The sequence below is a fragment of the Serinus canaria genome, chromosome 4, assembly GCF_022539315.1.
Source record: "Serinus canaria isolate serCan28SL12 chromosome 4, serCan2020, whole genome shotgun sequence".
NCBI lineage: Eukaryota > Metazoa > Chordata > Aves > Passeriformes > Fringillidae > Serinus > Serinus canaria.
Window position 1 is genome coordinate 24,263,384 of NC_066317.1, and position 12,758 is coordinate 24,276,141.

Here is a 12,758-nt window from a genome sequence, read left to right on the forward strand (position 1 = left end):
GAGGAAGTCGCTGTTGCCAACTAGGATATGACACAGAATCGTACCCCAGGGAAATTAATCTTTTCTTAGGGGTTCAGTTACCCTTGCTGCATCACAGTGGGTTAGTAATTTCACATCCAAATGACCCTCTATAAAATAATGCTCGTGATAAGACCTAAGGACACACAGATCTTTTCCTTTGCAGTTTACTGAAAACTTACCTGCAGATTAGCACTTTTGAAGATGTTAAACCGACATATGTCAATTGAAAATAATTGTTAAAAAATTATTGGATTTTTAATAGAAGAATTTGGAACACAGCAAATTCGAATTTAGCTAACTTGTCTTAAAATTCTTTTGTTTCTGTAGTTTGAATCCATAAATGAAAATGGCTATTCCCCAAAAGCTGCTTGGAGGATTGTTCTGTCAGAGACTATCAGTCTTAATAGCTGACATCAGCCCTCTCAACATCCAAGATGAGTGCACAGGGAGTTTGTTTGCTTTTGTGAATTTTTATTTCCCGCTGCACAGATCAGCATTAAAAGAGGGGAAATAATTTTCATCCTAGAAGTTTTAAAAGCTGTGAACCTCAAGTGCTTCTCAGTGCATACAACTACAAAGAAGTGGTAGATACTGCTGGAACGTGGTTTTGACATGACATGAAACTGCTTCTGGCTGCTGAGGATTAGTTGTCAGCCCACTTTGGATGCAAAAGTTCATTTAGACTTTTCATTCCACAGCTGAATAAATTATTTTCTCTGCACCGGGTTAGTTAGTATCTTTATAGGTTTTCATTAAAATATCATCTTATTATGTGAGTAAATTCAGCATTGGAAAGTACAATTATTTGTGTTGTGTGGGTTTTTTCTTTTTTTGTATAAATAAGGTGCTGCAGCTTCAGGCTCACAGTTCATCAAGGACTGCCGTTACCCTGAAAATTTTGTTTGATAGCTTTGTTGCTCTCTGTTAAAAGATGTTTGCCATTATTCTTGCATTGGTTACACACAGATGTGCACACAAACATGCACATTTTCAGTTTTTTCTTCAGGTGTTATTTGGACCACATAAAGAATGCCCAAAGATTCTGCCTCAGTAAATACCAGCAGCTGGTAATGTGTCTGAAGTTAGAGGACACTGATTCTTTCAAAATACATCTGCATAAGGTCTGCTGAGTGCTTTTGTGAGTAAACCATGTTTTTTATTTAACCTGAGCACTTATTTTAATTGAATGGTTAAAACCTGTTTTCCTTTAGCTGTGCTACAAGATACTCCCTTTACATGTAGAAAAGCTGATATTAATGTAAAAGTAGTAAATTTCAAGGTTCTTTTTTAACACACTTGGACTATGTAAGATAACTAGCAGACAGGTTTCAGATATTAAGAGCATTAGGAACTGAAATGTTCCTGTGAACTACCTAAACCAATACCATTATGTTGCAGATTGTTGAAGACATAAAATACATTGTTTCATTATATTCTTATTCTCAAACTTCAAGTTTCTAAGGAAAAGATATTTTTGAAGTATCTTCTTAGCAGCTAGGGTTTTTTGACAAGGACTTTTATCCTTATTGCTATGACAGACCCAAAAGATAAATACCAGATTTTGAGGGATATTTTAAAATACATCTCTGTTCTCAACTGAGACTTCTCTTAGGAAGAGTATAAACAGCTCTTTCTTTTCCTTTTGGTAACTGCTGTACTTGCTCTAAATTAAGGAAGTAGTGTTAATGTTCACTTTTTTTAGGATAAAGTTACAAAAATCAGTTAAATGCCTAAGAAGCTGCTCTACTTGGCATCAACAGGTAGATTTCAGGGCAGTTCTGATTCTTCTCTCTGATTTATGATTAATTTACTTTGTAGTTACAACAGTAATCTAAAGCTTTCACTTTACTTTCCCAGTAAAACCCTAGAGGGTGAACCACAGTACAGATTCCTTGAGTTCCTGTGACATATGCTGACCTTGCAGACTTGTCCAGATGCAGCTGAGTCCTCTTAAATTTCTGAATTTATAGGCATATGTGTGTGTCTGTAATTGTAAAGTTCATCACCTGTCAGGGAAGTTTTATGAGGATACTTTGGGACATGAATAGCAAATACTTTTTAATATATGTATTTTTATTTGTATATGCACACACGTCTATATATAACCACAAAAAACCCCAACAAAATGGAAGAAAAATGAAATAAATAAAAAACCTTGTCAGTATTTGATGTAAGGTTTCTGTTCCAAAGACCTGGATCTTTTTTGTGTTTGGAAATCGGTGATTACAGTCAAAGAAAAGAGACCGTGTGGTGTGGGTGTTGCATCTTTTCTATCGTGGGATTTATTGTGGGAATTTCTTGTGCACATGGTGATCATTTACTGAAAGATTTTGATAGTATTATTAAAATATTAATGCAGTGGGATTTGAAAGATAAACATAGTTGAAAAATACATAAGGCTGTCCAACTGTTTTGGCATAGGAGCTGCTACTTAAACTGCAGCCTGCACTACAAAGCACAGCCAGATGAATCTCTAGGGCGCTTGCAGGGACCTGGCAGATGCAGTGGGTGTGGAACCTGGTGAGACTTCAGTTGAGCTGCTCAAAGCAATTGCTTTCCTTGAGCTGTGCTGTGAGCCATCCTTGGCTGCTCAATTACTGGGCACACTGCTCAGGTTAATAAATTAAGGTGTAAATTTTGTTACAGACCGCATCCAAATGCTTGACTGCTGTCTTAAGCTGGGCAGAACTCCTTAAGGGTGATCACATCTCTGTTTTGTCCTTAGAGTGTCTCCTCAGAGGTGGGAAAGAACACAGAGTTGATTCAGAATTGGACTGAGGCAAGCATTAGTAGGGATTTCTCCCTGAATAGACATATAGCACAAGTTTGCATCAGGGATGTGAATAAAGCTGAAAGTACTCTTAACCTTTTGAGTGCTGCAGCTGTCGTGTGTTAAGGTATGAAGCAGTTAATTAATACAATGTGGCATATACAATTGAATGAATATTATTTTTACTTCTGACAATTGAGTTTCTAATGAGATATACCATATCAATCCCAGACATCAATTTTAATGCAAATTAGGCCGGTCAATTTCATTCATTATATGTTGTAATATATACCTTACTTCCTCATTCATTGCTTCTCATAGGTTTGATTTTTGCCTGTCTCATTAATGCTATGACTTGCTTGTAACTTCAGTGCATCATTCCCTTTCAAGGCAGACTTGTCTTCACGTTTAAAAATAGTCATTACTAAGTAACTTCTGTTGTCTCAGAATTGGTACCAGTGGATGGGCCTTTTGTTGTGTGATATTCCATCATATGTTTAAAAAATCTCTTTCATGCTGCAGTGTTTTTCAGCATTAAAAAGTTCAGTTTTCTGTGTTTTTACTATTTACAGCCCTTTAAAATTGGGAGGGGTAGGCTCTTAGGACTACTAAAAGGACCTGTCTGCAGCTGGGATTGAGCCTGATTTATCTGGCAGCCAGAAGGGTTGGACTGTAGTCTCCAGAGCTAGCAAATCATTCCACAGAGCTGACATTCCTGCTTGGATGGACTGTGTTAGACATTTTGGTGTTTGAAAATCTGCAAAGCAGTTATTCTGACTTTCTCAGTGCCAAAGATGTGAGTTGAAATAACATACAGCAAAAATGTGCAGCTTTCCCTACTAATTTGATGCTTGGCAAATTCCTTTCAATACTGACCACACAGAAGCTTATAGACAGGGAATGCATAATAAATTGTATTTAAGAGCTAAATGAAAAAAACCCCAACAAACCGGGTTGTTTGACTGTTCAAAGCCCCAGTTACAGCGATCACAGTTTGGGGAAAAAGACATCAGATCCTGTCATCCTTTCTGCAATTATGAATCTTTAAAGCTGTGCTGATGTATTTTGTAACATCCTCTTAACGTTTTAGGCTGTAACTTCATTTTGTTCATATTAAAAAGACCATTCTTTTTTTATAAATAGAATTTTTCTAATAAAATTTAGAATAATTATTTTTTTAGAAAACTACCAGGGTAGTAGTTAAAAATTCATTTAATCTTTTGTAGTACCCAGATCTCTAGTACCTGGCAGGGAATTACTGGTCTAGTACTGCGAGTCAAAAATCAGGTTCCATGATGATTCATTTGATAATTTCTAGGTTTCGACTTTTTATACTGCAGTCTACCAATACTGCTCAAATTTTGGAAAAAAAAAAACCCAAAACCAAACCAGTTTTGGAGTTGTGGTTTGGGTTTGGGGCTAGGAGTTTTGTTTTGTGGATTTATTTCTTGACTTTAAAAATTTTTTTGTGAGTTGTTTTTGTTTCTTTTGGGAGTGATTTTTGTTTGTATCTTGTCTGGGGGTTGTTTTTTTGTTGTGTTTTGTGGGTTTTTTTTTGTTTTTGGGTTTTTTTGGTTGGTTTTTTTTTTTTTGTTTTGTTTTGTTTTGTTTTTTTTTTTTTTTTTTTTTTTATTTAAATTTTGCTGTTGCTTTTCAAGTGTCTGCCATAGTTCTGCCAAAAATATTTTGATAGGTCTCATTTGCCATATGTGGAGAAGGACCTGGGTGAGCATCTACATTTTGAATACTTACACACATTTGCTTTAGGCTTTGGATTGTACTTCTAGATGTGTGAACTTTGTGCTATTCAGGAAACATACATTCTTCCCTTACAAAGCTAGCAATAAACTGAATTCGGAAAGAGAGTTGAGGTGGTAGTTAAATCTTCACTGGTACGTGCATACCTCAAGTGTGCTTGAAATGGTGTTTAAGTGTAAGTGCACTATGTCTTTTTTTTGCTCCATTGTAACAAGGAAATGATGGGTTTGATAGTAATGCAATGCAGAAGTACCTAATACTTAAAATTCTTCTGTTTTCTTTCTCAGCAATATATTGGTCATTATTGACAACTTTGCCAATTTGTATATGGATTTAAAGGGCACACTTTTTTGAAACTGTGAACAGCTCCATATTTGACTTTTTTTTTTAATTGAGGATTTTTTTTTAATTGAGGAATTTTTTTCATTAAGGAATTATATTTTTCCATACGTAAAACTGCAAAACCTACATTTCCAATATGTAAATATGATTGTTTTCTGTCTGTTAAGGGTGGAATCACATGATCTTTTGGAACTTAATTTTCTGAGAAGGGATATATGGGTATAAAAACCATAATTGTGTTTTACAACAGATAACAGGTATAAAGCCAGTGAAATACCAAATTTTTTGTGGTAGTGTTGAAACTTACAAAATGTACCTGATTTCTAAAGTGTCCTAGCAACAGAACTGTTGAACTGAAAATTTGTAACAAAGTGTTTCAGGCTATTGCTTCCCTAAGAGGAGTGAGGAATTGCTGCTGATTTTCTTTGCATTACTTAGAGTGAAGTGTGAGGGTGATCAAGTCAATACTAAGATTTGATCTCAGAACTAATTAGTTCTAGCTCTTCTGTGTTTTGGCTTGGATTTTTTTATATAGCTTAAATTTTTTGAAGTTTAAAAACTAAAAACTGTCTTAAGATTTTCTACCAAAAATGTGAAATTATCAAATTTCAGCATTATCAAATCAGGTATTCTGAATCTTAGCAAAAGGTGCTGACAGCATCAGGCCTAGAATATTTTATCAGAAGTTAGAAGGAACCTTTAGGAAAGAATTGATTTATAAAGCGTGGATCTCAGTTCTTCAAGATGAGAAAATATGGGATGAGTTACAACAGTTGCCTAGTTGCAGTGCTACTTTGGTTCAGCCAAAGAAAACATACTTCTGGTCTGCTTTCTTCTGTTTTGATCTGCTAGCTGTTGCTCCTTACCTTGCAGAATAAAAAGGTGTGATGTGAGATTCTCAAATCTGGTTCACTGTATCCTCACAGTTCATAGAAGTGCAAAGCACAGGAAAACAGAATCTGGCAAGCAGCTGGCACATTCTCTTATGTTTATGGGTTTTTGTAAGATTGTGTGCCAGAAAGAACCATACTCAGAAAAGATGCTCAGATAGAAGGCTTTGAACACACTTCTTGTGTTCAAGTAGAAATAAAGTGGTTGTTGGTACTTGGTCTTTTTACAGAGTAGCATACTTTGCTATGCAAATTGCCCACAATTCTGCAAAGGAAGAAAAAGAGTTTAATTTGAGATCTCCTTAGGATTTAAGACCAAAAGCTTAGGAAGAGGAATTAACATTAAGTATTTTTATATAGTTTAAATTATTGGACTCGAGTTAGCATTGGAGAAATTACCTTTGTGGTGTTGATAACTTTTAGAATATACCACTGATTCTGTTTGATTTGAACAGATCATCTCAATTGAACAGCCAGCATGTGTTTTTGCAGATCTATATTTTTTTATCTAGTGAGAAAATAAAATCTTAGATCTTGGTTGACAGCCACTCATTAACATACCATAAACATGTGCCTCACAGAAAATGCCACCTGGGCCATTGTGTGATTGTTTTCTGCTCTTTGTTAAAGGTGAATAGAACTAGCTTTGCTCTAGGAATACTTGATTCCTCCATGGCAGGCACAGAGCAAAGAGCAGGGATGGGTGAGAGCAAAGCTCCATGCAGAGGACAATGCTGTCCAGGTGTGGTGGGCTGTTAAAGTTTACCCTCTTACTGTGAAGGAGTTAACGTTGGAGAGGAAGAGAGGAGAAGGAAGCACTTGTGGTTAAATCTCCTGCAGCTGTAATCTTTTTGTGTTGATATTAGCAAAGCATTGCAAGAAAAAGCTGAGAGCTTCAAAGTACTGAGATTTTTAAAATTTCCAGCTGGAAAAAGGAATGCTCAGAGCTAATTATTTTGGCTTTAGCAGTCAGTTGTTTTCCAGTTTCAGGTGTTGCTTTTTATTTTGCTTGTTTGTTTGTGGTTTTGTTTTGGTTTTTTTCTGTTTAATGGTTGCTTTTCCAGTAGTGGAAAGTAATTGGTTCCATGTTGGAACTAGGGATAAATTCCAAAACTCATTTTTAGAGTTTTAAGATTTAAATTTTGTCATTAATTTTATGAGGATTTTGGCTTTTTCTTGCTTTTAACAACAGACAACATTGAAAAGTAAGGTACAACCACATTTACATTTTTAGCATCTTTTGTGTGTTCAGTTTTTGATTTGAATATATTCTAAAGTTGAGGCCAATGTTGATAAAGTATTTGTAAAACATGTTAAAATTTGGGGGTAATTTGTACTTATATGAGAAGTCTTGATTTGTTATAGAGAGTTTGCCACTTTGGGGACACTTCAGCGCTTCTTGGTTTTGAGCAGCAAAGTAGGATAGTGCCTGTTTTCTCCTGTAAGGGAACTGCAGCTACTTAGAAGATGGCATCAGGCAGTGCTTTCACTTTAAAAAAAGATGGGCAACTCTCTTAATCAGCAGGTAGAATGATGAGAAATTAAACAGCTCTCATGTGTTGATGTGCTGAAGTGCAATGAAGCTTGAGTCTTTCATTTCAAGATTGATTCCACTGAAGTGGAGTGAGTGGGTTTTGGAGCGGTCCTGAGTGTCTTGCAAGTAACACTGCAGTCCCCAGAGGTCTGAGATAAAACAGTTCCCTTAGCTAAGCTAGCAGGTAACTTAAGGACTTTTCCAGAATGTCTGAATGGAACTACACCATACCTGTTTTTCAAAGCAAGGGAAGGGAGCTCATTAGGCTCAACTGGATGAAGTGACTTTACTTTCAGTTGCTCTTTGGGACATTTTTTCCTAAGCAGGTCAGAATATATCTGCAGTGAGCTGTGATCTGGTTTTTAAGCTATATTATTTCTGGTTTTCTTTCTAATTTTTAGCTTGTGGATCACCAATAAGTGTTGGTTGTTTTAGGATTTTTTTTTTGTGTTAGGGTGATAGGATAGTAGAGGGCAAAGAAAATCGAGTAAAGGTTAAAAAAGGTAAAAGAAAAAAGATAATTGACTGTAACCTTTGATTGTTGCAGTTCTCATGTTTTTGATGTGTTTTGTATGCTATAATAAAGGGTGGATCTTACTTTTTTCCTTCATGTACCCTTTTTGGATGCAGTTTTATCACTCTGCTGTATGGGTTCCTGTGCTTGTTCCTGCAGCAGTTCCTTTCAGCCTGTTGCTTTTTTATATTAGCATCGGAAATACCTATTCCTTTGTGTTATTGTTACAATACTAGCCTTACAGAAATTTATTTGACAAGTGGGAAAATTGTAATCATGTAACTTCATTTCCAGATCTTCAGTTCATTAGCCAACTTGGCTAAAATCTATAAAATGTACCAGTTCTATTCACTTTGAAGTTTTAGTAGCATTTTTGTTGTTGTTGGAAAACTTTCCACTGTTAGTATTGTGTTCCCCTGAGAGAATTTGTAGCTTGCAAGAAATCTTACTGGTATGCAGACTGTAATATCCCAGGCTTTGTATTATGCTGTGTTGTGCCATAATAGTTTTATGTCTGTTTCCATTTGACATCTCAATTAGGAGCTTATTGGAATCACTGGTTTCCTTTTTGAAACTCTCTGTTTTCAGTCTGCCCGTGAAAACAAAATTATTTTCTTGTTAGCAGACATTAATTTGAATATAAAAATTAATTTAGTTGTCCTGGAGAGATTTTTCTGCTGTTTGCTCCAAGAGAGTTTCTTTCTTTTAAAAGAAAAATCTATTGTGGATGAGTGGAAGGTGTGATGGCCATAATACTCTCACATCTTTAAGTGAAACAGTGTGTATAAAACAGACTTCAATTGTATTGCATTGCAAAGAAGGCAGGATTTTGGTTTTTGCATCACATTTGCAAGATACCCCATGCATCATCTGTCTATTACACCTCTCTCTGGCTTTGTGAATTTTACTTTGGGAACTTTTAAATACACTATTCCTTTTAAATACACTATTCCAGAATAACTGTAGTTAGTTTTCTGGCGTTTTTTACTATTTTTTAAATTTAAATATATTCCTGTGGACATTTGAGTTATTTATAATGTAAGATCAGATCTAAAACGTGTGTCAATTTTTAGAGTGCAGCAGAGGCAGTATGTTAACCCTGGCATGAGTGTGATTGTAGCTGTTCTCCTTTCAGTTATTTCTAATCTCTTTTTTCTTCAGCATGACTTTGTGGCATATCCCAATAGGGAATATTATTTGTATGTTAAAACCAGATTTAGACCATGGTGTTACAATAGTCTTGGAATAAAATAGGAAGTTATCTGCCAATTTGATATGAGAAAAGGCATTTTTGGATTTTGACAAAGTTGAGGAGCCAATACATGTGCCTGGATTGCCATTTTCTTACCAATTCTATAATTTGTTGCAGTTCATGGACAAATTTACAGGAATTGAATCAGCTCACAGGAATTAAATCACCATTGCTTGTAAAGATCTTTTCTCCCCACCTGTAACCAGTTTTCTTGATTTACAGAAGAGGCAGCTGTTAGTACAGATTCTATTCTCATTTAGATACTGAGTGGGAGGGAAAAAGCACTCTCTGTAGCAGATATGAGTGATTGTAACTGGTTTTCATCATTCTGTTGCCACTATTTGAGCTCTTGTGTTTAGACACAAATGTTCCTGAGAAGGAAGGTAGGCCAGATTTGGTAGCTTTCAAAAAATAATGACTGTACACAAGGCATAACATCTTTCTGGAACATTGGTGAAACATTATTAAATGGTGAATACCATAAAAGAAGGTTAGACAGCATTTATTTGTGCTCTTTACTTGTCTTTTTTGTTCCCTTCTTCTTCGTTATCTGTGTGCTGGCCCTTCCATTTCAGTGGATGCAAAATCAAACACTCAAAATTGGTTCTAAAATAACTCTGAAGGTGCAAACCTCTAATAAAAGTTGTTTTTATCTGAGATAAGTAAAAATACTCATGAATTATGACTATTAAAAGTAAAACAGTAAAGTCTTAATATATGCACAAGCACAATGTATGAAGTATTCAGTATTTTCTGAATGATTTTATTGGAAATGTTTGGAAATTTTTGTGGCATGATTCCATTTTCTTTCTCAATAAAATTTGATATACACTTAATTTTTTTTTTGTTAACCCCAGGATACAGTGTTTTCCTGTCCAATCTTTTCCCTTTTATTTCGTTCCACATTTCCCCCCTGCCACCACCCCCCCGCCGTGTATTCATACCTTTCTTTCTGAGAGGGTAGATTTTTTTTTTCCGTTTCATGAAGGAAGAATACATTTTCTGCTGCTGGGGAGAAAAATAGCTTTTCTTTCAAAACACTTAAAAGCAGCTGTCAAACATCAGATTCTGTTTAACGTTGCTTTTCGTTTGGACTTTGTGTTAGGAGGTAGGAGCCCAGCTTTTCACTTAGTAGATTTTTTTGTTCAGCAATTGATTTGAGAACTGCTTGACGTGGTAAGAGATAATAGTGTTATTGCATTAAGAAGTCATTAATTTTAGGCTGTTCTTTGTCTAGGTTTTTATCCCGTTTTTTGGTAAAGATGGCAGCTAACAATGCAGTGCTGAACAGACTGGAGCAGAAAGGTGCAGAGGCTGATCAAGTTATTGAGTACCTCAAGCAGCAAGTTGCCCTGCTCAAGGAAAAAGCCAGTAAGGATTTGTCTATCTTATGCTAAACCTTTTAACCAGATGGTAACAGTAAATGCACATAGGAGAAAATGAGAATATTTGGTGTGTCAGCTTTTAAAGCGTGTTTCAAGTTCTCCAAAATAAACCTTGCAATCGTAGCCCCACTTGATTGTCATGTGGGTTGTGGGGGTTTTGTTCTGGTTTTGGTTTGTTTTTTTTTTTTGAAGCTGCTTATTCTGAAATAGAAGAGGTATGGATGAGAAAGAATTAATACACAAATTATGGAAATTTGATAGGACATGGTTCCATTTGAAGGGAGAAAGGGAGTTGGAAAGACTATGAGACTATGCCTTATCCTGAATTTATTACTGATTTTTCACAACTGTGGCATTCTCTCAGTAGTGTCATACCTTCAGCTTTGATATTTTGTACTCAACTCTATCAGTGAATAAAGCTGCTCTGTATTACAGACATCGTCAAGGTTTTTCTGTAGGTTTCTCAGAGTTCTTTCCTGTGATTCTGTTTAGGGGACTGAGAAGATAATATATTGAGGGGCAATTTGATTATATAACTATTGTAAATGTCTATTTCGACAACAAAGAAAATAATTCCTAAGTATTTCTGATTATATACTCCTTGAAATTTTTTACTTTTGTGCTGTTTGGCTCACCATGTTTCACTTTTCATTAAAAACTAACCTCTCTGTCCAAAGTGATAAATGTTAGTTACTGAAACCTGTTTTTTTAAAAAAAAATGTGTCAATTCTAGTCTTGCAAGCATCTCTCCGAGAAGAGAAGAAGCTCCGTGTAGAAAATGCTAAACTGAAGAAAGAAATTGAAGGGCTGAAACAGGAGCTGATTCAGGCTGAAATTCGAAATGGAGGTGGGGAAAAAAGTGCTATTCTCATACAACATTTATGTAGTTAGCACAAAACTATCTTAATTCTTCCTGATTTTTATTGTTCTGTGTGTGACTCTATGGTATTTCTTATAAATTCTGGATTTTCCCTGATTCCATGCCTATGGCAAGGCATGTAATCAGGGATTCCAACATTTTAATAAGCTGCAGGCCTGGCAGATCTGTATACTAAACTTAATGAGACATGGAACTAGTTCTTTGTATTTTTTTGTTCAGTGCCTTGCATAATAGGCCGTGAACCTCACTGATGGCAGTGACTCCTTGTAATTCTGTAGAAATTGCTACATGTCTAACTCTTCTTGCTACTTTGAATATTTAATCTAGCATGACTGAAAAATCACTATGGAAAGATCAAGCCATGGTGCAACGTACAGATGGTCAGAGACTTACTAGGAAAGCTGTGGTTGTGTAAATTTATAAACAATGTGTTCTGAATTTATGATTCTGTGCTTTAGACCAGCCTTCCATTGGACTTATTCTTTCTTTGCTCTCCTCTATGTAGTTCTATTCAACTTACACCATCATTGTATACTTCGTAGTAAAAAAAAAGAGAGGAGAAAAACCCCAAAACTGAAGTGTTTCAGATACTGTGTTGTCTTTTAAAATTATTGCCAAAAAAATCTTCTTCTGCCCTCAACAGTTATTGCTATTAACCCATGCTATCACAATTCTAAATTGTTTAAGATAGTATCCAGTGTATCTGGATGCTGGCATTTAACTGCACTGCATGTTTAACTGGTGTAAAAGCACATTCAGTCTTCAGAAAGATTAACATGTTGTGAGTACAGAGGATTCTTTTTCTCCTTTGGACACCAATAAAGCCTTTTCATATACTAAACCAAACCATTATTTATATTTCTTTGTTGTCTTTTAGTCTGCAGCAGCTCTTGACAGGTGTGGGATATTTCACAGACTCTGTTGGGCTTGAGAAGGGTCTCAAGGTATATTGGTCCAAGATGGCAAAGGAAATATTTGGTGTGCATCTTCCTTTAGTTAGCTAGTTCATCTAAGTGGTAGTAGGACTAAATTCAGATCTTTTCTTTTGAAGGATATAGATGTTTGTTAGATCTGAAAGGACTAAGTAGTTAAGCACAGAAGTTTGATGGACATGGAAGATCTAAAATATCACAAGATTTTTTTAAAAAATTTGAGAAACAAAGACTTTCCCCAACTAGCAAGCAAGTGGTTGTTCGTACAACAAATTTGATATTCAAATTATTTTAGAAAGCTGTTTATAAGAATATGATTTGTGCAAATCACTTCTGTGTTGAAGAGGACAGGCATCAACTAACAAAGTGTGGTTCTTCAGGAAAGTTAGTAAATATCTGAAATGAAAAACAAAATGTATTCAGAATGGAGAATTCTATCATGCTGACACCAGAAGGATGTATCAGTTGTTAATGATAAAA

General features: G+C 35.5%; 1 protein-coding gene across 3 annotated transcripts in view; it reads left to right on the top strand.

Annotated features, from left to right (window-relative positions):
* Window positions 1-12,758, top strand: part of AIMP1 (aminoacyl tRNA synthetase complex interacting multifunctional protein 1) — a 31,610-nt gene that overhangs the window by 5,538 nt on the left and 13,314 nt on the right. For all 3 annotated transcript variants that reach the window (XM_018926795.3, XM_018926798.3, XM_018926796.3), the window contains exons 2-3: window positions 10,319-10,452; window positions 11,200-11,313. In XM_018926795.3, coding sequence (XP_018782340.2) covers window positions 10,319-10,452; window positions 11,200-11,313 — 248 coding nt within the window. The remainder of the gene's footprint in view (window positions 1-10,318; window positions 10,453-11,199; window positions 11,314-12,758) is intronic.